The sequence below is a fragment of the Marmota flaviventris genome, chromosome 13, assembly GCF_047511675.1.
Source record: "Marmota flaviventris isolate mMarFla1 chromosome 13, mMarFla1.hap1, whole genome shotgun sequence".
Taxonomy (NCBI): Eukaryota; Metazoa; Chordata; class Mammalia; order Rodentia; family Sciuridae; genus Marmota; species Marmota flaviventris.
Window position 1 is genome coordinate 86,912,004 of NC_092510.1, and position 25,760 is coordinate 86,937,763.

Consider the following 25,760-nt stretch of genomic DNA (forward strand, 5'->3'; position numbering starts at 1 on the left):
CAGGGCCGTTGTCCTACCATGGCCTCCTACATCGGTGCCTGGTGTGTTTACGGTCACTAGAGCATCACTGTCTGTAGACGTCTGTTGTCTCCTGAGGCACAGAGAGAAAGGGACCAAAGCGGGGCCTGCAGTGCTGTTTGTGAATCCTGGGGAAGAAGGGGACACAGTGCAGTTCGTCCTCACCAGACTTCTCTGGTCTCTCTTGGTCTTTGCTAGTCTGAGCCTCCACTCTCCAGGTGCTGCCTGAGCAGTACCTTTGACTCCTCTTTCTCCTTCTCCCTCATCCAGGCCATTCCCAAGCCCTGCCCATTGTCCATCCAGAACATCTTTCAAAGCTCTTCTCGTCTGTTCCCAACGACACCCCCTTAACCTGGGCCACCATCACCTCTTTCCCGGGCCACCTTGAGCCTCTTGTTCATTCCCCTTCTGATGATGACATCACTCTGCTTATAGCCCTTCAGGAGCCAGAACCCTCTGTCCTTGGGGGTAAGATCCCAGCTCCTTGGGCAGGGCTGCAGACCCTCCCCATCTCCAGTAGGACAGATCTCCCCTCCCTCCTCTGAGTTCTCTGCCTTAACCAGATCTCTCGCCCCTTCCAACTGTTGTCCTCCTCACCACGCTCCACGCCCCAACCCAGGCACTGTTCCTCCCACAGCCCCTTCTCTTCTGTTTGGGGGCTCAGTGCTCCTCTCAGGGTTCCCCCTTCACAGCACTGGCCACAGGACATTATCATCATCTGCTTTCATTTCTCTTTCCCACACCAGACTGTGAAATCCCCCCCTGCTCCTTTAACTTTGCAGCACCTTCAGCACTTAGGACAGCACCAGGCACCTAGTAGGTACCCAGGAAATGACAGCTGAATTAAGGTCAGGAGAAAAGGATGAAATAAACGTGGAAGCCATATCCTCTCATATTTGAGTAAGTCAGAACTCAGAGAGGTTGACTCAACACCCAAGGTAGCACAGCTGCTATCAGTTGAGGCAGAGCCCAGTTGCCCTCAGCTAGCCTGGGTCCAGCAGGCAGCACCTGACGAGCCTTGGCAGCACACACTCCTCGGCTTTGGTGCACACTTGTGCAAGCTGTACACACTCAGGGGAGCCCTCCCACCCTTGCCTGCCAGGGCAGCAGGAACCAGTGCTGGAACCAGTAGAGGCCAGAGGCTACTAGGGCCTCTCGCAGGCCAATCAGCTTCTCTCGCGCTCCCTTACATAAACCTGTTGCTAACCGTTACCCAAACTGCTGAGTCAATGATATTCTGGCCGTGGTCGTGTTATCAAACGAAACTCAGTCGGCCTGGGTCCTGCCAAGTAACTTTCATGGCCAGTTTGTATTTAAAGGAGAGGAAAGTGTAAAGTTATCAGGCGACTCGAGCGGTTCTGTTTGGCCGAGGGTGGAGAGGCTAGACGGCCGAGCAGAGTATTGCTTGTAGGCTTGAAGGGTGAGGGCGTCCATGCCAAATGGGCTCCTAATACAATTGACGTGTCTAGTTTGTACTGCAAATGGATTTCCTCTTCCCTCAGACCAGAGGCCTGAGAGCCAAGACTGGGATTCACCTCAGATCCCCTCTCCCTGCCTGTAAACAGAAGAAACGTATGGCCCAGAGCATCTCTAATGGAACAGCTTGTAAAGTGCAGAAATTCCGAGCTTTCCAAACAACTTCCAGATCCTGGCAGGAAAGGCCGGGGGCTACTCTAGGGAAAGACTCACACACTCCCTCCCACTGCCACTAAAAGCAAATTGATAAATAAAACCTCCATTTATTCCATGGGAGCCAGAAAGATGGTGGATCTGGAACCTGAGTTAGGATCCTGGCTTCACCACTAGCAGCTGGAGGACCAGTTACTTACCTCTTGAGCTTTGGTTTCCTTGGTTTCCGCGTGCAGGTTACTACCTACTTCATAGTGTACTTGGGAGGACTGAGCAGGCAGTGAAAGTAGGGTGTGGCTAGGGGTACCCTTGGAGTTCTGCTCTGTCCAACCCGCAGCACCCTCTGTTTGCCCCTGGGAAGACAAAAAATGAACTCACCTGCCTTTGAGGTCATTCTGGAGCAGATAATCCCTGATGTGAGAAACAAAGGCAAGACTGAAACGTAGCCCCCTGCTGGCGGACTCAGAAAGTCAGAGACAGGCCAGATGTGGTGTGGGGAGACCTGTGTGAGCCCTGGTGAAACCTGGCCTCTTGCCCAAATAAATCTGCAGAATAAAATGGTCCACTAGTCCCGCTAGACCAGCCCTGCCCAGTAGAACTTTCTACTGTGGTCAATCTGTAGCACATCACTTGCCCCCATGTGGCTTCCGAGCAGCGGACACATGCTTACCATGACCGAGCAACTCAATGTTAAGTTCCATTTCATTTTAATCAATTCAAATTTAAATGTAAACAGCTACAGTTATACTTAGGGTATTGCACTGTTCAGCTCTAGCATTTGTATGTTCTGGTCCCTCTAAATCAAGACAGAGAACTTTAAAACAACTATTTCTTTTAGTGTTCTATGAGTGCCAAGCCACTGTTGAAGATTCTTATTTTGATAACGCATGATAAATTTCAAAAAAAAGAAACGGCATTCCCATTTTGTAGATGAGGAGGCTCAGTTCTTTTCCGCAGCTCTGAGATAATAAGGGGTATTCCACTCCACGGTCCTGCTTGTCCCTTTGTTTCTAAACAGGGTAAGAAGAGACTTACCCTGAGTTGCACAAGTTATTGGAAGAGTCAGGCCTCAAGCTAAATCTCTGTACCACAACATGGCACAAGACACCGTTTCTGCCCATCTTCATTCCTGGGGCTACCTGTCACCCCTGGACTTGACAGGAAGTAGAGGAAAATGACCAGCAGCAGCTGGCACTTGGTGAACACTCACTCTGTGCGAGTTGCTGAGCCAAGTTGCTTCACAGTGATGGCTTCAGTAAGCACCTCAGCCACACGAGGCATCCACGCTGTCTGTTGCTATCGGGCTCCAATGTCACCACGTTTCCCTCTGCCATTATTATTTTGTTGATTTTTATTTAATCCAGCGGAAGCAGCCTCATTCTCCTTCTGCTCTCCTTCACCCTCCATGGTAGTAGAGGCACCCAGAGGCCAGTGCCGTGCATTGGCTACCCTTAGACCCAATTGCCTCCTCTTTCTGGCTCCTGCGGTTTCTAAACCACGTTGTTGCTAGCTTGATTCTGGAGTTCCCTTCAAGACAAAGCAGTAAAGTGGTCCTGAGCATCAACTGATGGTCACCCCAGGGTGTGCCTTAGACTTTAAACATATTACCCAAACTGACTCCTCAGTACTCATGGTGACTCCTGGGTAGGGGACTTCATGTCCATTGAACAGTCCAGGAAATTGAGGGACAGGCAGTTAAGGAGCTTGCCAAAGTTCACACAGCTGGGAAGTTGCAGAACTGGCTTCTGAACCTGGGCAGTGTAAGTCCATGTTCTTTTTTTTATTTTTTAATTGTACACAATACCTTTATTTTGTTTATTTATTTTTATGTGGTGCTGAGGATCAAACCCAGGGCCTCGCACGTGCTAGGTGAGTGCTCTACCACTGAGCCACAACCCCAGCCCAGTCCATGTTCTTAACCATTCCACTGGCGTGGGGCAAAAGCTCTCAGCTTTTACACTTTGTTTCTGAGCCTCAGTTTTCAAATCTGTAGAAAGGAAATGATTTCTGTTCTACTGAATTGTTGAAATGATTTTGAGAGCATTTGGCATGTAATAGATATTCAAAAATAGAATTATTAAAGTGCCTTTTGCTCTCTGTGGATCTGAGTGGTTAAAGATATAGAGGTACCAAGAGCATACCACATGGTTTTTACAGATAGGTGCATGGGCACAGAGAGGTGAACTGTTTTGGTGAAGAATGCTCAGTGCTCTTGTGAGATTCTACCTTAGCAGGCAGAATTGTGTGTTTGGAGCCAAACCCAAGCCATTGGTTCAGTTCTCTGACAGCATCCACAGTAGTGGTCTCTGGTCTTCCCAGATTGGATCCTCATCAAATCCCCTGTAGTCAAATTCAACTCAGTGATCAGCAAGAATCTGCTGTGTAGCAGGTGGTGGGCAAATGCTGAGCACACTGAGATGTAGTTCCATGGAAGGATCTCAACACCTAGAGACCCCAAGGTGTCTGCTGTGTAGGGCACAGCACATGCAAAGATGCAGGGGAGCAAGAGAGGTGTGCAGGGTTAACTTTTCCGGAAGGGAGGATGTGTGCTTAGCAGGAAGCACGGCTGGAAGTGTCCTCTGGGTTCCATTGTGGAAGCCCTGAATGCTGGCCCACAAGACTGTCTTATTCTGAAGGCTAAGATAGCCTAGCAGAGGGCTGCTGTGATTTTTAAGGCAAATGTAACAGCAGAAAGTGCCAGATGAACCAGACATACACACAGAGTAAGCGAGCAAGCAAGAGAGAGAAAGACAGACAGACTGGAGGCAGCAAGACCAGTGCTTTCTGCTTGCACCTTCTATGGCGAGACCTCCCCTGTTTGCATCTCCCTGAGCAGATTCCAGCTAGTTCTAATATATTCTTTGCTGCAAATCCTGCTCTCCAGCCAGCTCTGGCCCGTGTAGTGCTGAGGTCTGCAGCCCTACAGGGGCTAGAGGCCAAGTGCATCATAGGCCCAGGCCAAGGCTCCAGGAAATTGGGGTCAACTTCCTACTCCCTCGAGGGCCCAGCAGAATCATGGGGCCTAGAGCCTGGGGCTCCAAAAGGGAGAGTCTAGGTTCTCTAAAGCCACATGAAGCTGCATAAATCTGCCATAAGCTCACACAGAAGCACTGAGAGGGACTCTGCCAGTTGCCCCGCAGCTTGGGAGAGGCCAACTTCTCCCATGGCCAGAGGGGCTTCTACTACAACTGCACCCTCTCCTGCTGGCCCCAGGCGAGACCCAGAGAGGAGGCCCCCTTTCTGTTCTGAATCCTGTCTCCTTGCAGCTGTTTTCTCAGACAGGGAAGCTTCCGTCCACATCAGCCCTTTCAAAGAGTTTATTCATGTCTCTCTGCACTCACTTTTTCTGCATTTATTCCCACACTTCTCTGTTTACTCACTTATGCATTTATTCCCTCGATTATGCATTCATGTATTTTCCTGTTTATTAGAAAAATATTTCATTTCATCACTCTCCACTTATTCGCCCCATCTTTGGTTAAAAATCCAGTTCCAGATGAACAAAATATCTGTTGAGTGATATGTGAGTGGACTGAAGGGCCGGACATTGTAGAAGCCCCGAGGACACAGGGCCAAGTAGGGTACCATCTTTGGCCTTGAGGAGCTCGTTAGCTAGTGGGGGAACCAGACTAAACCAGGAGATGACACTGTGTCAGAGATACTGAAGTAGTGCACTGTGCAGAATTGGGGTAGAATTAGGGCAGACAGGGTCCCCGTAGATAAGGTGTTTGCCAGGTGGACAGGGAGATAGGGGCATAGAGGATCAAAAAGCACGCGTGCGCGCGCGCGCACACACACACACACACACACACACACACAAATAATAGAAAGCACAATACGTGGGCCTTCTGGACTGCAGGTAGTTGAAACTGGCCTTCAGGGTGCTAAAGAGGACCTTGAGGGGGAGCACCAGGAAGAAGTGAGCTGGGAGGGCCCTGGAGGGCAGAGAAGGAATCTGAACGAATGCTCAAGGTTACCATGTTGAGTCTCTCATTTTATTATAGGAGAGGGAGAGCATGTACAGCTTGTTCTGAAATCTTTTGCAAGAAAGACCCCATGTGAAGAAACCATCCTGACCCCTCCATTTCCTTGGGGAGAGTCAGAATTCCTTAAGTTGGTTCCAGAGCCCACACCTCATCTGCTTTTCTTCCTTCCCGGAATCACAGACCCCCAACACCACCAGGCTCTGCTGTGCCCACCTTACCTGGCATTTCCACATGCCCATCTTCCAGCATGTTCTTTGATTCCTGAATTCTTCCCATCCTTGCACTCTCTTTTCCGTGTACCACCTCCTCTAAGAGGCCTTCCCTGGTTGTACACTCACCACCAGTTGCCTTTCCCCAAGTACTCACAGCTCCAGGGGCCCTCTGTGTCACTGAGCACAGTTACAGGGACATGGCCAGCTGTTCCCATGCCCACCTTTCCCACCAGCTCCCTGGGCAGATAGTGGTCCCCTATGTTTTTACCCTACAGAGCTGGGCAGAGAGTAGGACTATTCCTTGAATTTGGTGGCAGTTCTCAAATACCTACAAAGGAAGAACCACCCACTGGAATCCTGGAGGTTGGAAGGGGCTTGAAGAAGGGCCTGTCTGCTGCATTTGCCTAATATTTTGTAGATTGAGGGACAATACGTTGCCTATTTAAAAAAGGTGTGGGCAGGTGACAACTAGAAGTAGCCCCACACCCTTCTTTTGGTGCTATTACTGCTGGAAGAGAAGGACAGGGGAAAGGAGAGACAGGGAGAGAAGGAAGAGAAGGAAAAGGGAGGGAGGGAGGGAGGCCACGGATGGCAAAGCCTCTCAGCTGGGCTGGGGTGACCCAGCGAATGCCAGGCAGAACCCTGACGTAGGATGCTTTCTCACAGGCCAAGAGAAACCAAGCTTTGGTAAATCTGCCAAGACACTCTCTCTCACTGGCTCAAAAAGTAGGGGAGCTAGTGGACTCCCACCATCTCGATTTTATAAAAAAGACAACAAAATCAATAGCACAAATCCAAGCACAATGGCTTAGATTGAAATTTCTGAAAGATCACTGTGCTCAGATCTTAGGAAACCTGGAGTTCCATTGTCTAGAAAGCTTGGAGCAAGTTCCTTCCTGTTTAGAGTTCTCAGTTTCTCCATCTTTAAAATGGAGATATTAACCGTCCCTCTCTTTCAGGATGACTGAGGGCCAGCCCCTGTTAAGAAATCTTTTTGGAACACTTTCAGCCCTGTGGGAAATGAGACTTTGGTTTCTTTGTACTCTGAGAGGTTTGTCCTATGGATAGTTGGGGTCCCTGACTCTGTACCTGTGCTGTTCAGGGACGCGGGAGTAACATCATCCACTGCCGGAAAGATGGCACCTGGAGTGGTTCCTTCCATGTCTGCCAGGAGATGCAAGGCCAGTGCTCAGCCCCGACCCAGCTCAACAGCAACCTCAAACTGCAGTGCCCCGACGGCTACGCCATAGGTATGATGGGCCGACAAGGGGAGCAGTGGGAGGCTGGGTCCTCCCAGGAACTGGGTGCCTGGGTGGGTCACCGAGCAGCTCTCCATGTGAGATCCTGCATGGGCATCAGGGAAACAGCAAATGAGACTAGACCCTGACCTCGAGAAAGGGAGTCAGAGACGGGGCATTGGTGAAGTCATGGCAGATGGATGGGCAGAGTCAACAGCAGAGAAACCTGCTGCATGGCCAAGTAGGGGCTTCTGAAGGAAGGGATGCTTACCCAGAGATTCGAAAGAGCCTGCCAGTTAAGAAAGGGCATCCGGAAACCATGGGACCAAGGGGCAGGAGATATGAGAGTAGGAATCATGTCTAGGGAAATTATAGGAAGCCTGTGTACCTGCTTTCATTGTAACTCTTAAAATTTGTACCACACTAAATGTCAATGAGCACCTGCCATGGGGTCAGGCCCTGGGTCAAGGACTTAAAGGGCATCATTTCCTTTCCTCTCAATAACGTTAACAGATGAGACAACTGAACCTGGAGAGGCCATGAAATGTGCCCCCAAGTCCTGAGACCTGGCCTCCTCAGAGCCTGGCTCCTTTCCATGACATCTGGGATGCCTCCCAGGGAAGATAATCAGCATTTTCAAGTTACTGTTTGTGCAGTGATAGGCCACTTTGAGAAATGCACAGTGAAGGATTCAACCTGGGACCCGATGCCAGGGATTCTCTGGTTGAAACCAGGGTTCTGGACAGAGGCATCCATCACCAGCTGCATGACTTTGCCGAGAACTCGGAGCCCATGGAGCCTGACCTCATTCCAGGGCAGTGATGCTGACCTCTTGATCTGATTCCCTAATTGACCATGATGAAAAGCCCAGGGAATCGAATGTCTTTTCTCATGGCCAGTGTGATTTATGGGGAAGTTGCCAGAGTTCTCTTGGGCAGAGGTTATCTGAATATCCACAGAGGCAACATCTTTAACTGGCATGCTGGGAGTCGACACGGCATTTCAGGAATCAAGGCCTGTGGTTGGAGAGTGGAGACCCTTGGGGCACTGTCCACCTCCTCAGAGGACAGAAGTTCTTCATCTAAATGTGGGATAGGAATCAGCATTTCTGTGTTTGCCTAGGGTAGTTGTTCTGCAAGCATCAGAAAACACCAAAGCACATGGATATGCTCTCTCTCTGATGGTTCAGAAGGAACTTTAAGATCTTACAGAGCCCATTAATCCAAATGACCGTGACCAAGAGGGTTGTAGAGAGATGGGATCTTGTGGGGCCAGCCAAGATTGACATTCTTGTCTGTGCAACGGTTGCCTCCCTGGTGAGCAACACTTTCTGCTGCATCCAGATGGGCATGCATGACACTGGACACGCATGGCTACGATGGGGTCCCTGTCCCCAATGCAATCAGAATAGACCTGTGAATGATCATGCTTGTGACTGACATTAAGAATCCCTGTGGGTAAAGTTCTGATTAATAACATTTCTTAAAAAAAAAAAAAAAACTAGAGAAGTAGATTTACTGTGTGTCTATACTTGGACACATTCAAATACATTCACACACCTATAAACACACACCACATGCATAAGTGCTTTGTAACCAAATGCAGCGTCACACACACCCCCACACCGTACAGTAAGTTCAGGCCCCACACCTGCAGATCATCCAAATATCACACAATTGTGTCAGAATTACGACTTTTAGAAGTTAATAATCAAGTTGTTCTATTTAATTGATATAATATCGTTAAGATTTTAAGGCTCCACACAAACACACACACACACACACACACAAAGCACATAACCTACACATAGCAAACACTCACGCAGTACACAAGTACACATCTTTCAGGGCCATCAACACATTGTAGGCCCCCAAATATATCCAACGCACAAAGCTGCACAGAGCTCACGCACACATTTACACGAGTAGATGACACGGCCACATTGTGTGCATACTGTGTTCACGTGTTACAACCACATGCAAATGAACTGCAATGCCTGGCTCTCCACTCTCCTCAGAACTGTCTAGAGAGAGAGGAAGGGGTGTGTGTCGGGGCAGGATTCCTTTACCACTGAGCTTTTTCAAGGTCAAAGCAGAAAGAGAAAGAAATCTGTATGACATTGGAAAACAAACGGGTCCCAGAACCCATGGGACCCTAGATGCCCATCCTATGAACACAATATCCAGGAGGGTGACAGTACACAGGGACCCACGTGGAACTCAGGGAGACTGAGGAAGACAATGAGAAGGGAGGAAAGATGCTCCCTTCCCTTTTTCTGGGCTCCCACAAAGCCCCTTGTCCAGCCCCCAGGCTGAGCACTGCCTGGGGAGAGCCCACCTGCCCAGGAACAGGGTTTTGATCAGAGACCTTATAAGCCTGTGTGCAGCGGGTGGGGGCTGGAAGGCACAGTCTGGAGTCACCCAGCCCAGCCTGGCCCTCCCAAGCAGCCTGGGGAGGCTCCTGTGGCAGATATGAGCCTGTAGACGGCTGCTGCTGCCACTGGCCTGCCACCTCCTGCGCCTCCCGGGAAGGGGAGGCGGGGCTCAGTGAGATCACCACTCTGTAATGATACCAATTATGGCTCATAGATCACAACACACAGCCTGGTCCTGAAGCCCAGGAGCCAGGCTTGGGGGAGGGGAGCAGAGAGAAAGGAGGGCAGGAAGGCAGGACTGCCGCAGAGGACAGCCAGGGCCCCCCCCCCCCCCGTGTGGACCCCATTTCCTCCTCTTCCCAGAGCTTAGACAGCCTTTGTCTGTTGAGTGATGCATCTCAGAGGAAGCATTTTCCACAAGAATTTTATCATCACAGTCTTGTCTCATCTTTGCTCCCTAAAGCTCCTTTCAGACTGGTCTCATGACAAAACATACACCCCTGATTCTCCCTAAGTATCTGACTCTCGCCCCCTTTCATCTTCTTATGTCCCCCACCCCGTTTCTTTCCTCTCCTCTGCCCTTCACCATCTCTGTGCTCTTCTACTGTCTCCCTCGCTCTTCTCTATGTGGCCACACCTTGTCCTTTGCAGGGCCTGTGGCTTTGTAACCTACCAAAGGGGTGTAAGGACACATGTGACCCAGGGCTGGAGCTGCTAGGGACTGAAGTGACTTAGGAAAACCACCTGATGGCTGGGGGTGTCCCCATATTTAAATGGATGGGTTTTAAACATTGTTCTGGACTTGACACCAACCCCAACTTTGTCTTTGGCCCTTGTGAGCTTCTCAGGCTGAAGATCATGGTAAGATGGTGAAAGGAAAGGGTCGTGGAGAGATTATGTACATATATGCGTGTAAGCATGTGTGTGCGTTACATATGTATGTACGTGCTCACACACACACATTATCTACATGTGGGAGGAGGGGTTTAGAAAGGCTAATTAAATAGAATATTGAGAGAAAGACTTGGCTCACTTTCAGCGACCGTTTAGTGTTCAGAGGGTTGTTTGGGCACCAGGACAGAGAGGTGACCTCCTCAGTGTCTGGTCAGATTCTGACAGGGCGGTTCTTGCCCACATGGATAAGGACCCTTTTGGAGTCCTGGGAACATCCAATGGGATAATAAGCTTTATTTTCAGGAGACCACAGAGCCTGTGAGGTCCTACTGGAAAAAGAATGAGCCAAGTCATAGTCAACCTGCCAACCCACAGCCTGAAGGTCAACCGTCTTCACCCTGAAATCCCTGGACGAGGCACTTCTGTGTACTAAACCTGTCCCTGTTAATCATCCTTCCTGCCATTGACTCATCACCTGATTCATTTTCTATTCCTTTATCCGTTTAATCCGTCATTTACCCACTCACACATGCAGGTATGCACTCACTTCCTCCTTCATAAGATACCTAGACACTTATCCCTCACTCCTCCATCCATTCATGCACGCATTTCCTTGTCCACTGATGCACTCACTCACTCATTCAGACTGTCACTCATTTCAGGCTCTGAGCATAGAATGGGGAACATGGATGGTGCTGACCCCATGGAGTTACAGTCAATCAGGAAAGAAAACTATTGATATAACACTCGTTGAACAAATGAGAAATGGCAATGTGACAAATGGATGATGGGTGCTTGTAAGGATTGACCTGGCATGAAGCCATGGGTCCTCTCTGGGCAAGTGGTACTTGTGCTGAAGTCTGGAGGAGGGTCATTAGTAATGTGGAAGTTGAAGAGGAATGGGAAGGGTCCAGAAGGCCCAGGAGAGGTAGGGACCAGAGCTCAGTAGAAGGGGAACATGGGGACTAAGGGGCTGAGTTGCATTTATGTCCTCATCTCTCACTTGGTAGATGCCCAGGGTGTTGCCTACCCTCCTAGGCAACAATCTGACTGTGGAGCTGGGGCAGAAGGGGGAAAGAGAAACTCATCAGTGCCCATCCGAAAGAGTGATCAAATGCAGTAGTCATTGAGAAGATGCAGAAATCAGCGTAGACATCTTGGGGTGGTTGAAAAGGTCTTAAAGAACTGATAAGGTTTGGTTATGGGAAGGTAGTCTTGGGGGATATATGAACAGATGGGGTGAATAGGAACAGAAGCAGAGGTAGAAAAGTTTGGGGCTCAGATGGAAGCCCAAGTGTATAGAGTTCAGTGCCACTGGACGAACTGAGTCAAGAAGGTAGAGAGAAAACTGACCAGATCATGAGAGGCACTGAAGGGGAAGCAGAGTGGACTGGACTTTGTCCTGGATGTGGGCAACACAGGAAAGGTTTCCGAGCAGAAGAGGATCATGACCCAACTAGGCTCAGGGCCAAGGAAATGGTAGCTGCCAGCTGGACTGGAGACAAGTGGTTGGAGTCAGAGAGACCAGAGGTGGCCCTGCCAAGAGAATTCACTCCTTTCCACTGCCCTGAGGTTGGGACAGCCATGTCCACTGGGGACCAGGGAGCGGCCATGCCCACTCTATGAGAAGGCAGCTGGTGGCCACTGGGAAACGGGCTAAGATGCCACCTTGTGCTGTGTTTCCCTTCAGGGTCAGAGTGTGCCACCTCGTGCCTGGACCACAACAGCGAGTCCATCATCCTGCCCACGAATGTGACCGTGCGTGACATCCCCCACTGGCTGAACCCCACACGAGTGGAGGTGAGTGACCAGGGCCATCCAGCTACAGCTGATGAGGAGGGAGGTGCCATTGTAGAGCCCTTACCATGTCCCAGCCTAAAATTCATTCCTTTGCCACTACTGTCACATTTAATCATCATACCTCCCTTTAGAGTGGGGGGCTAGCTCACAATCCTTCTCCAGACCATAATTATTTAATACTTCCCATCAGGCTCTGTGCTGAGGGACTTTTATTTATTGTCCCTCTGAGTTCTGATAAAAGAGTAGGAATAAGAGTCCTAATGTACCTAGTGTACAGGTGAGGAAACTGAGGCACCAAGAACACATAGGTAGGGGGTACAGAGCCACGTCTCAGTCTAATGTCGGTGGGATGTAAAGTGGCGCTGTTTGGCTTCTCTAACACCCTCCTTGTAGCTGAGCACTTTATGTAGCCTTGGATTGGGGGACTCTTTCTTCATGCTTTACCAGTTTGGTGGGAAGCAATTACTATGTGCACTAACCACAGGGAATAGTCACACCTCTTGTTTATGGAGCACTTACCTTGTTCATGTGCCTGGGGCTTTGCACACAAGATAACATTTAAACCCACTACTGATGGTAGGAGGAAGGAGGGGGTGTGGTTGTTTGCACTCCTGGACACTGAGACCTCAGAGTGTTTTGAAGAACCCAAAGCAAGGGCTTGAACCCAAACCCAAGTCCCAACACCATGCACTTCCCACAGCACAAAGCTCCCATTCTCCTGGCCAGATGACTGTGGAGGCCCCCACCTGTAACAGTGTCAGTTTGCCTCTGAGGTTGGTGGCTCTCACTTTCCCTGATGTCACCTGATCAGCTAGGGACCCCAAGCTGAGGTGGAACCCATTCTTGTCCTCCAGGGCAGCATGGTTCCCAGGCCTCATGGATTGGTCTGGACATTGGCTCCTTACCTTGGAGAAGTGAGAGAAGGAGGTGGGGGCAGGTGAGGTTCAGCCAGCTCTATATCCCTCCACCAGCCTTTCTGCCTGGGGTGTCAGGAACTGCCGCCTGCCCGCCTGCTGCAGATTGAGCCCTGGATAGCTGGCCAGAACCTGATACGGGGTGTACTGTTTCTCAAATGAGCTGAGGGCACGGTTTCCAGGGCTTACTCAGCGCTCTGGGCAAGTGGACTTGGCCAGAACCCTCGGCTTCCCTGTGCACCCTGGTCTGCGTCTCCCCTCCACCTCCCTTCCACTGTCTCTCCTCCTACTCCACTCTTTTCTGTTTCATCCTTGTTTCTCCAATTTCATTTCCTTTTACCCCACCCCTACTTTCCTGCTCTCCTTCTCTCTCTCCTCCTATCTCATTCACACTGGTCTGTCTCTTTCTGACCACTCGTCCCCTGCCCATCGCCATCCTCTCTCTTTTTCTCTGTACATTCACAGGAAATCCTGAGTCCCTTCACCTCAGGCTCCTTGATCAGTCTCTTCCTCCTCCAGGTGCCCTTCCCGATTCCTATGCTTGAATCCCCACGCAGATTCTCCCAGAGTGCCTTGGTGTACGTGGATGTGCTGAGCACCTGAGTCACATTCTCAAGGCATCTGGAGATTCCCAAATCTAAGCCCCTGGTTGTTCAGAGCAGCTGAGGATTGCAGAGGGAGGGATGGTCGGGATCACATGGGCAGTACAGCTAGACCCCCAGCCAGGACTTGTGATTGGCAGCTCCTCCAAACCCCAAAGCAGCTGAGCGTTACTCACCCACAGAGCTGACACAAGAGACCTCCCTGTCACCCCAGTATCAAGAGTCTTCCTGGCCTGGTGAGGCTCTCATTTGAGGTCTTTTCCATCCCTTGAGTGAATTCCCACCCTTCCCTCTGTGAGCCGGGGGCACTAAAGAGTTCAGTTGTAATTCACTGTGAAATAAATCCAGGGATTTGAAAGCCTGCAAGCCGCCCACCCCCCTAGTCGCCCACCCGCTGCCTGCCCGCTCCAGCCCCCACCCAGTTCCCCAGTCTGCCTGCCTTTATTGATGCCGGCCTACCGAGAGAGCCATAACGAGGTTCAGACCTCCACCGGTCTCTGGAGGCCTCATTATCCAGGAGGAAAAAAATGTAGAAAAAGGGAGGAGGGCGAAGGGCATAGATTGATGACTTCCAGGAATAAGGCAGAAAAGCTGGCCCCTGCTGCACCCTTGCCCTTCATGCGCTGAGAGCTGCACAAGTAAAGCTGCCGGTGCAGGATTTCCAGGCCCAGGGAGGCCCTGGATAGCTCCTCTGCTTCCTGAGGGTTGGCCTCTGTGCAGTACTGCGAGGAAGACGGTTAGAGTGAGGTTCTGCTCCAGCACCTCCTGCTTCTGCCCCAGAGTAACAGTGAGAGGGGTCACGACTGCCATCAAAAGATGCCTTCTGCAACCAGACATTGGGCCAGGCACTCCCCACCCGCACACACACCCCTGCATAATAGGTGGGTGTTATCAGTAGAGGAAATGGAATCTCAGAGATGGCGCCTCTTGCCTAAGAGAAGTTAGAGAGGGACCTGACCCAGAGCAGCCCAATGCTGCCATTTGATTCAGAAACTCCAGCAGTCCCTGGGGAATGTAAAATAATAATAACAAAGGCAAGGCACGCTTACTGATTGCTTACCAGGAATGGGCAGACAAAAAGAAAAAGAAAAAAAATAAAAAGAGGATGTTTATAGCGTCTGCCGATTTCTGTGGTGTAAATACTTCCACCAGAGCAGGTGTCAAGGTCTGTAAATATCCATCGCTGAAAACAAAGTTGGGAAGACACAGAGACTTTTGGCCCTCTTTAAGCTGCGGCCCACCACTGACACTTACCCACAACAGTCTCTGCACGCACTGACACGTCTGATGACTATGTAGACGAGCAGAATATCAGCCCTGAGATCATGCGTCAAGATTACAACACGAGAACAATGAGCTTGTGCAGGCAGGATTGTGGTCATCTTATTTACCGTAGCACTTCCCTCAGTTCCTAGTGCACAGTAGATGCTCAGTAAATATATAGGGTTGCTGAGTCAGGTGACCGAGGCTGTAGTCCGAGTCCTGGCACCTTCATGCTCTAGGTCTTGGGGAGAATTCTATCATTTCTCTAGGTCACGGTTTCCTCATTTGTGAAATGAAAGCTAGGCCTAGATTCGGTGTCCTACCGTCAAACACCTGCAGAACCTGGCAGGTAGGATAAGTAGGGGAAACAGGCTGGCATATCCTATATATTAAACACCTAGGCATGTTATCAACATTAGTGATCCCGGTGTTTACTATGAATACTACATAAAGACAGAGAGACTGACAAAAAAAATACAACAAACCCCCCTGTGCATAGTACCTAACTTAAAAAAAAAAAAAAAAAACTTGAGAAGTTTTCATTTTCCCTTTCTTAAGATGTAACTTACACAAATGGGAAGCACAAGGCTTGAGATTGATCAATTCCTATGCCCTGTGTACCCCTGAAATCAGGATGTGGACCTTGCCTACTAATCAGTGGGATGGCTGTTTTGAGTCTCCACCTCTGCAGTTGGTTTTGTTGATTTTTAGACTTATAACTAGAATCACACAGTATATGTCTCATATGCCTCTTTCATAGCCACATTTTAATTTCTACAAAGAAAAACATTATTTCCCCTTTTTCCCCCCTAAGTCATCCCCTTCTCAACTTTACTTCCCCCACATGCCGTTTTGTAAGAGAAAGCAGTATGGAGACTTCTTCCTCGAACTGAATGAATGATATGATGCAAACTCAACAATAGTCAGAAATGCCCTCTGTCTTGATGCTGGAGAGAAAGCAAAGAAGGGCGGGGAATGTGGTGAACTATTAAAAAAAAAAAAAAAAAAAAAAAGCACATCATTTTTGTAGCCACTTCCGGTGGGAGGTGGGTCTAGTCAAAGGCAGCAATGAGGAAATGTGGGCCTTGTGCGGTCACATATTTTGTTTTTTCTTCAGTACAATGAATTTGAAATCTCTTTTTAAAATCTGAAATCTCTTTTCCTTTTCTTTTAGTATTGATAACTAATTCTGACCGTCTTAGTCACTGGAGTGCCGTAGCAAACATTTCTGCAGGTTATGTAGCCTAGAAGGTGCAAGATTGAAAGTTTAGGATGAGATAGACTCTTCTAGCCTTGATATCTGAATTCTGGGGATGGAAGCTTTTCCTATCAGCTCCTAAGAAGCCTGGCCAATCTGCCCCTGCAATGCTCTTTGCTGAGGGATGCTGGGAGATTTACATAAAATGTGTCCTTAGGATTCCTTCTGGTAGGAGAGCCTTTGGCTTTAACAATGGTTTCTATAAAAAGAATGGGAGGAGGAAAGAGAGGAATGGAGTGAAATAGGGAATGAGGAGGGAAGAGGCCATAGATGTCACCTTACTGTGTCTCTGTCACATCCAATGAGAACTGCACCTCACTTTACAGTTGAAGATGAGGCTCAGAGAGGTGACAGCTGCCTGGTTTACATAACCAGTGTAGTTGAATTAGCTAATTCTGCTTCATTACATCCTTTAAGTCAACCACCCTCCACATTTTGAAAAAACACACATGCGGTACATGCAGACAGAGGATGCAGAACTGCTTCCCTGAAAAGAAGATGACATGATGGACCGCCATCCCAAGAGTCTGAAGGTCATAGGTAGAATGGTTGTGACTAGTAAGTCCAGTCCATCTTCCGTGTAGATGAAGATACCAGTTTCCCCAGAGGGGAAGCTTACAGTGAAGAGATGCAGCCAGAGTATATTGAGTAATTTCTCATTCACTTATGGACCCACTCATTCATTCACTCCTTTGCTCATTTGTTTGTTTGTTCCTTCATGCATAAACATTGATCTTGTACTTCCCAATGGCAGGTGTGCTTTAAACACTAGGGGCTTCCATGATAGCACATGGAAGAAACCAGAAGCTCCGTGACAGATAACAAAAGGCTGATAACACTATTTGATAGGATTCACTAGGAGCAGGACCTGTAAGTCAAGGGAGAAGGAGAACTTATCTGAGTAGACATCTAAGAGGGGATCAGATCTGGGCCTTAGCACAAGGAGGCCCTCTGAAGACTCTCCCCCATGTCTTGGACTCTGGTTGGGACCTGTCTTCACTGGCCTTCATTTTTTTAGATACTCTGCTTCTCCTACACTGATCTTAGAGTCTCTCCACCTTTCTGAACCTTGATCTTCCCATTGTTTGCCTGAGTGACCATTTTTTATAATGACAACTTCAGTGACCATTTTTTATAATGACAATCTCTGAAACTTTGAAGTACCGTATGGTATTCAAAGTGTAGACCTTGAAGTCAGACAGATTTAGATTTAATTGCTGTCACTGTGTATGTGTATGTGTGTGTGTGTGTGTGTGTGTGTGATTTGGGGCAGGTTGTCTAACTTCTTGGTGCCTTGGTTTCCTCTTATGGAAACCAGAGTAAAAAATAATACCTATGAGGTGAAACCTCCAAGCATGACGCTGAGAATATAATATTCATTTATTTTATAAATGGCCTGATCCTGGAGGGAGACAAGAGGTGTTTGAAGCCTTCCACCTACCCTTACGAAATTTCAGGAATTGATCTGAGAAACCATTTCTCTAACCGTTTATCTCAGTGCATCATCATGAAAAGCCTCTGACATTTCCAGTACCCAGTCATGTGATTCCTTTACTTTTGGGCTAATGAGGATGATGGTGATGATGGTGTTGATGATAGTGGTGGTGCTGATGGTGACAAGGATACTACTGGTGGTGTTACAGATGATGCTGGTGGTGATGATGGCAGTGGTGCTGGTGCTGGTATGATGATGTTAATTGAAGCCAAGAATAAGAGACAAGTCTATTCTCCCTATCCACCAAGGCAGGAAATGGAGCCTTCTTACCAAATCTGGTCTGAAAAGTCTCTGCCTGGCCTAAATGTCTTCACTGGCATTTGGAGAAACAAGGCTGACATTTGAGGGGCCCCTTCTGGGATCTCTCAATCTGTGGCATAAACAGCTTAGCCTTTCCTTCAGCTTCCAGTGCCTGTCCCCTTTCCCAGTTCCCCCAGCACACAGAGGGGCCCTGTAGTCAGAAAGGTGGGGCGAGCAGCCCTGAGTAATAGTGGAAAATCCAGAAGCCTTGGAAAGATAAATAGGCTCATGCAGATAGTATAAAAGTCCTTTTTCTGAACTCACGTCAGGTAAACCTCAATTGACAGAAACTTGTACAACCACATCGTGACATTCCTACAGATGGATTAAATTAGCTATTGGGTAAACAGGGGGAAGGATGGGGATCCAGTAACTGGTGGGTCCCCATCTTGCTGTTTTCTACCTCTGAATCTTTACAATCACCTTCCAACATCTCTGGATTTTGGTTGGGGGCAGATTCAGAATCAGGAAAAAATTTCACTAAAGTTTCACAGAGGAGGAAAGCAAGTGATCTTGTCCACTCTGGTACCATGGCTGGGAAGCAGAGGGAGGAAGGAATATGAAGTCCATTCACAATTCTCAAATATGTATTTGCTTGCTGTGCTCCAGGCCTGATCCTGGAGGGAGTCAAGAAGTGTTTGAAGCCTTCAACCTACTCTTATGGAATTTCAGGAGTTGATCTGAGAAACCATTTCTCTAACCATTTGTCTCAGTGCATCATCATGATAAGCCTCTGACATTTCCAGTACCCATTCACACATGGAAGAACCAAGACTCCTATTGGAAATTTACAAAGGAATATCAAGTTATAGTTGCCACTACACCTGCCCTACTCAAGATCTTTTGGTCTTCTCATAAACTACCTTATGTGTGTATTGGGAAATGGTAGATGGTGTCAATAGGGAGCCAGATAGAAGATGTCACATCGAGAAACAGATTGGCACATCATCATGTGAAGCTCCTTGTTCAAGATCTCTAATTTAATTCAGTCTACACAAAGTTAGCCCCCTAAATTACCACTTAGCCTGGCACTGAGACTCTGTAAGAGAAGAGAACAAATGGGGAAGTTATTTTTCATTGGTAAAATGGCTTCGACTTTGAGATGGATCTATTCCTTCATAACCTAAGTATTTACTGGGGTTCCTCTGTGTGCCAGGCCCTTTTCCCAGGCACATGAGATCTCACACATGAGCCAGTGATGTCGTGGAGCAGAACAGAAAGGCACCAACCCATTCCTAGCTTGGAGTCATGTGATTCCTTTTGTCACAAGCTTGCCAAGAAACCTAATTACACTTTGGCTTCTATATGCGTCTGCCTTCAGGGAGAGAATGGGCTGGTCACATGGATTCCCCACATTCTGGCCCGTATGACTGTTCATTTCTTAATTAAAATTAATCAACTGGCATTCAGCCAGGAGAGTTATCCCTGATCACATAGACCTCAGTTGCTGGTCCCTGACACAACTACCTCTCATTGTACAATTTTTTTAATATTTATTTTTTTAGTTATAGGTGGACATGATATCTTTATTTTTATGTGCTAAGGATCAAACCCAGTGCCTCACACATGCTAGGCGAGTGCACTACCTCTGAGCCACAACCCCAGCCCTGCACAATTTTATTTTTTAAGAAAATAATTATAATCTAGCAATCAGGGCATCTGTAGGGAGTAGAAAAGGAGCTTTTAAGATTATTCTGATAGTTCCTTTCTGTACAGTATTTTCTCTTACTAGTTTTGTTTATCATTCTTCTTTCACTTACTTTAAAAATATATCATCATGTTGGATTTTATGCTATAAGCCGTTTTAAATCACTTCTGGAACAATTGCCTGTTTCAAACCTTGGTTTCTCTACTATGGAGCTTGGGGAATTTATTCTCCTGTGACACAAGATTAATGCCCACTTCACAGCAGGGTGGCAAGAAATAAATAAGATAATGCATAAAGTAATTAGCACCACAAATATACTCAGTATATTTTAGTTGTCATTATCATCATCACCATCATCATCATTATTATTAAGGGAGGCTATAAATAAGTACATATATGCATATCTACAAGCGCTGCCTAAGCAGGTTGGGAAATGCACCACAGAGGAAGTAAGTCTTGGGAAATATTTAAAAGATACCAAAGATTCTTAAAGTGCCCAGATGGGGAAGGGTATTTTAATGAAGAGGAACTGCAAGAACAATATTCTGTTACAAAAGCCCAGGCAGCCTCAGCCAATTGTATCCATGTGATGAGGACAACAGGAAGGATCCCTGCTTTGCTGGGTTTCCAAGCAGAGTTTGGCTTGCTCATCCTCCAGAGTACGTGCTCTCAAACCACAGTGGACATCAGAATCATTGAAGAGGCTAGATTTGAAAATGAAGAGTCTAGGCCCTGAGATTCAGATTCATTAGATACGTAACAGACTCCAGGAATTTGCCTTTTTAATTCTGATGACAACAGTCTGCAGGTCCTGCTTGGAGAGACTGCTCCACGCCTTGCTCTCATCTCCCTGCTGTGGCCACATACACACATGCACATACACGTACATATATGCACACACTCACAAACACCAAACTCTGCTTCTCCCACCTTATCCCCAACTACACCAATAGGTCCAAGATCAGTCAAGAATTTTCTGAAGGGCCTTTCTCTTCATGTTTCCATCTCCCAATTCCGCTTCTCCACAACCATTGCTCCTGCCAGGGAAATACAGAGTCATGACACATACGGTGAACACAAATATTGTTTTAATCTTATGGCTCCTGTTATTACAAGTACCTGGGCAAGTTCTCCATGTAAATATAGGGTGAGGTCAGGACTTGGAAAGCCTGAGTGGTGGAGTGGTTGAATATGGTGCCAACAAAGAGGGGGCTGCCTCCAATCCCAAACCCATCTGACCTCTGTCTCCATCTCTCTGCAGAGAGTTGTCTGCACTGCTGGTCTCAAGTGGTATCCTCATCCTGCTCTGATTCACTGTGTCAAAGGCTGTGAGGTGAGTCACAAGGAAATACTCCTCAGCTACCTAGAAATAATTCTAATGTTGTTATGCTGTGCTTATGATGGCTACCATTTACCTTGCCAAAAAAAGGGTCATGAGTATCCATTGGGGAGACTTCTTACAGGGATTAGCAATCCCATTTTACAGATGCTGCAGTTGAGGCACAGAGACATGAAGAAACATATTCAAGCTTACAGGTTATAGATAGCAAAGCTAGCAATCCAAGGCAGGCTTTTCTGTCGCCAATGCCTATGGCCTGCATAATATTGGTTCTGTAAGAAAAGAAAAGAGGGAGGCAGTATTGATTAAGCATCTCTAATGTGCCAGGAAATTTATCATCATTACCACATTTAGCCTTTACAGAGCTACAGAGGCAGTTTTTTCTCATTTTCGTTTTATTCATGACCTTTATTTGCAGATGAGTTCCTTGTGCCCTACATCTTAGTATTCACTTATTCTTCAACCATGGAGGTAATGTGGATGTCTTAGATCCAACCATTGAGCTGAAATGGAAGAACCTTTCAGACCCTTGAATGCATAGTTGAGCCATTCCCTAAGTCTTGGCCTTATGGAGACCAGGACCTATGTGCCGGTCACAAGCTTGAAGGTGGCAGGTTCTTGGGATACAGATGTGTCCTCCAGAGAGGGCTAATGAAACCCAAAGACCTTTCTATGTGTCACTCTTCCCCCATTTGGTTCCTCTCAAATGAAAGTAGAACGGAGGCTCAAAATCTCCTCCAGAAGGATGTCCAATCTCTGTGAGTCTCCCTAGAGCTCACCAAGGAAAATGCAGGTGAAAGGGACTAAATTGTGCTATGGAAAAATATGCACTTGATGGAACTCTTAAACGGCAGGATGAGAAAGGCTCTTCTAGATTGTGTAAACCTAAAATTTGATTTTAAAGATGGGGAAATGGTGGCCTAAGCAGAAGCCAGGTCCAGAATTTGATGGATCCCCACACTGGAAAGGATCTTAGTGTGATCTGGCTCTACTTGCTTTTTGTATAGACTAGGATATGAAGGCCAGAGAGGGAAGGGACTGGTCTGTGTTTGAACAGCATGAGAGCTACAGAGCCAAAGCAAGAGCCTAGGTCTCTGACTTCTGGGCTGCTGCTTTTCTCTTCCACGAGGCTACCCCCTGCCATGAGCCATTCCCGATCTGTAAGTGTCACAAGACAGTCTGGGCTACACACTTCTTTCTGTGAGGTGTGGCAGCTTCTCAGGGCACTTGACATTGCAGTATTGAAGAACTCCCACTCTTTCAAGCTTCAGCCAGGAAATGGCAAAACCAAAACCTTGCGGCTGTTGCTCCATCTCTCTGGATCAGTCCAGCATTTTTGGAAAAGGCAGCTTCAGTTACCTGGGCACCCCTTCTGCTGAGTCGGCAGTCTGAGCAACCAGTGTGACAGCAGAATTCGATCTCTCCTTTGACTCAGCAGTGAGGCCCCAGAGACCCTTACCTGTCAGGCTCCGAGCCCTGACAGTGATGCTTATCACTTTCGCCCTTGCAGGTGCCCCTGATCTTCTCTTTTCCCTTGGCTAAGAGTTAATAGTTTGTATCTTATTAAAGGCTGAAAGTATGCTTAGAAGAGGAATAAATCCTGAGAGCAGGGAGGAATCATCAAGCTTTGAGTGTCTCTTGAGATAGCCAAGATAGAGAAAGCGTTTGGGTGGCGCTTAGCCCCTTCTCCTCTGCTCCTGGTTGTGTTCAAAGTTGATCCCTTGCTTGTCCATCAAAGTTTCACTGAGTGCCTATTATATGCTAGTCACTAGTCTAAGAATAAAACAATGGTTTTATTCGAATGAAAAAGTAACTATCACTCACCTGTGATATTTTCCTGTCCTTCATCAATCCATTCATCCATCATTTTATTAAGTAAACATTCACCGAACATTTATTTGACAAAAGTTTTGCTCAAATTACCATTTTGCTAGGAAATCTGGGGGACAAAAATGGATGACTCTTAGTCCTTGTAAATAAAATAAACAATTAGAGAAAGACTCACAGTGAATAAAATAGATAATTTAAGAGAGAATTCTAACATGACATACCAAGACTGTAACCAAAGCAAGGACAAGAAGCTGTTGAAGCACAGAGTACCCAGGGGGTGATTTAGGGAAGGCATTTTGGAGGAGCAATATTTGCACTAGATCTTGAAGGACAGGTTGTTTTCCTCGTGTAAAATAGCAACAGGAGTAAAACCAGTGATGGGAGAAATTTCTAAGCAGCAGAGACTTTCTCATGCTGTTCCTTGTCTCTAGAAAGTCTCCCTCCTCCACCCCCACCTAATTAACTCCTACTCATCTTTATCATCTCAGCTGAAATGTCATTTCCTCAGGGACACCTTTACTGAGCTCCCTGACTAAATCAAACGCTTTACTCTAATAGCATCATGTACTTCTCCTTCATATCTCTTATCAGAGTAGAAACTGGCCAATTACATGTGTGATTATTTGATTAAAGACTTCTTCTTCACTAGAATGTAAGGTCTAGAGGTGAAGGAGATAGAAATGTTCGCTATTATGTCACTTTCCTTAGTGCAATGTGTATATAGCAGTCATTTGATAAATAGTGTTGAATAAAGGATGGATATGTGGATGGACAGACAGGTATAGCTACAGGAAAGGCCACATAGGGAAAGTAGCTAGTAATGAGAAAGGAGATTTTTTTTTTGCAGGGGCCAAATTAAAAAAGAAAAATAACCACTTTAATTTATATATATTTTTTTCTTTTTCCTCCTTCTCTTCTCTGGATTACTCATTACCAAGCCAGTTCCTTTCATTCTAAAGAAGAGACCATTGGTCCTTCATCAGCCTGTCCATATACTGTATGAGGAAGAATGCAAGGAGCAGAGCCCACATGCAGACCTCCTGAGGCACAGAGGAAAAGATTCAGCCCTTGTCATTTGTTCCCCTCTGTTCTAACATGAATGCAATCGTGTGCTCATCATGGTAGTCACAGCAGAGTCACAGCTGGGCTCAGCCACGGGCATGCACACTACACACCTGAGCTCAGCAATTACTTATTCTTAACTCCATCTTGCCAAGATATTTTTTAGAATCTAATAATATGTAATGAAAGGGATTCTAGCATCCTGAGTTAGGGCCCACGCTTTGTGAATGAGAATTTGGAGCAGAGATGCAAAATCCAGGGATGCTACATGGGATGGACTCCTTATGAGCTTGGTGCTCCCCTGAGCTGTCAAGATGGGAAGCAGAGGCCACTAGATCATAGGTGGTATGCTGCAACGTGATGGGCTGAGCTAAGTGATGGCATCTTCTTTCCCATCAGTGAGACACAGAGCATCGGAGAACCATCCCTAGCCACAAAGCTTTCTAGGTGACAGGGGTCCAAAGATGAATTGGATATTGCTCATGTTCTTAGGAGCTCAGAGACTTGCATCTGCTATAAAAGCATAAACAGCCACAAAATATGGTGTGCTAAGTGTTGGGATAGGGAACATAGAGGTGGTAGGGGAATCAAAGGGACACTTGCAATTTCATCTAAGATGACTCTGGCTTCAGATCAGTAATGATTTGACCCCATCATCTTTTCTTCATCTTTGGAGCATCACAGGATTGAAAGAACACAGAGGAAAAAAAAAAAAGAAAAGAAGTAAATCAGTACCATCTCGAATATTCTAGAGTGGTGATTGAATGAAAGGAAGAAGATACGGAGCCAGATAAGATTAAATAACTACTCTTTTTCTGGCCAGTGTGATTTTGACCAAGTCTCTTTCTTACTGTGAATCTCAGGGTCTCCATCTGTAAAGTGGGAATGGTAATGTCTACCTCACATACTGTTGAAAGAAAGAGAAAAAAAAAAACAAAAAACATTTAAAACATGTGGCGTCATGGCTCATTATGGTAGTCACCTAACAGAGTCTCTTTATACTTCTCTGTTAGGGAATCCACCCTTAGGCACAGATCATTGTGCCTGATTCCTATGAGTTCTTAACATTTTACATTTATGATTCCGGAGCTGTTTACATTCAGGTTCCTAATTTATTTGCATATATTTTATTATGAATTAAATATTTAATTACTCACTACCAGGAAAAGTGGGGAAAGTGAGCTCAAACTTTCTTAATTTCTTCAAGTAAAATGAGCCCTCTGTGTCAGAGAGGAGGCGGGGATCTTTCCTATGGCTTGGTATACTCCACCACACAAGAGTATGTTTCTCTGCAAGACAGCACTCCTTTGGAGAAAAACATGGCAGACAACAGTGTTTATAAATAGTAAAAAAAAAAAAAAAAAATGATTAACTATCCAAGGGGGTGTTGGGATTTGAAGACAGATAAGCTTACTAGATGTTTGTAAGATTAGAGACTGAAATGACCATAGAGGCCTCCATGAGACTCTGAGGACAGCCTCCACTCACTCCAGGCTGATCACGAAGCCTTGTTTCCTTCCTGTTTGTCTCCTCCTCTGTAGCCCTTCATGGGAGACAATTACTGTGATGCCATCAACAACCGAGCCTTCTGCAACTATGATGGTGGGGATTGCTGCACCTCCACGGTGAAGACCAAAAAGGTAGGCCAGTGTGGGGTGCTGGGCAGCCTCCTCCTGCACGCCTCTGCAGCTTGCTGGCCAGGGTCACTCCTACATGCTGGGTGACCCATTGTCCTGGTGTGTTAGCGCTCTGTCTTCAAGCTTTGTCTCGTTTTATGTTTTATTCCTTTAGTCAAAAGTTAGGCTAATAGCATGTGCTGGGCCCTGGATGACCTTGGCCGATGTGGTCCTGAGAGCTTAGAGTCAGCTATGGAAGCCAATAAATAGTACTCTGAAAAG

General features: G+C 47.0%; 1 protein-coding gene across 1 annotated transcript in view; it reads left to right on the forward strand.

Annotated features, from left to right (window-relative positions):
• Pappa (pappalysin 1) overlaps positions 1-25,760 on the forward strand; it is a 226,936-nt gene that overhangs the window by 188,672 nt on the left and 12,504 nt on the right. Inside the window, exons 18-21 of the mRNA XM_027949427.3 lie at positions 6,948-7,095; positions 12,042-12,151; positions 20,893-20,964; positions 25,404-25,502. Coding sequence (XP_027805228.2) covers positions 6,948-7,095; positions 12,042-12,151; positions 20,893-20,964; positions 25,404-25,502 — 429 coding nt within the window. The remainder of the gene's footprint in view (positions 1-6,947; positions 7,096-12,041; positions 12,152-20,892; positions 20,965-25,403; positions 25,503-25,760) is intronic.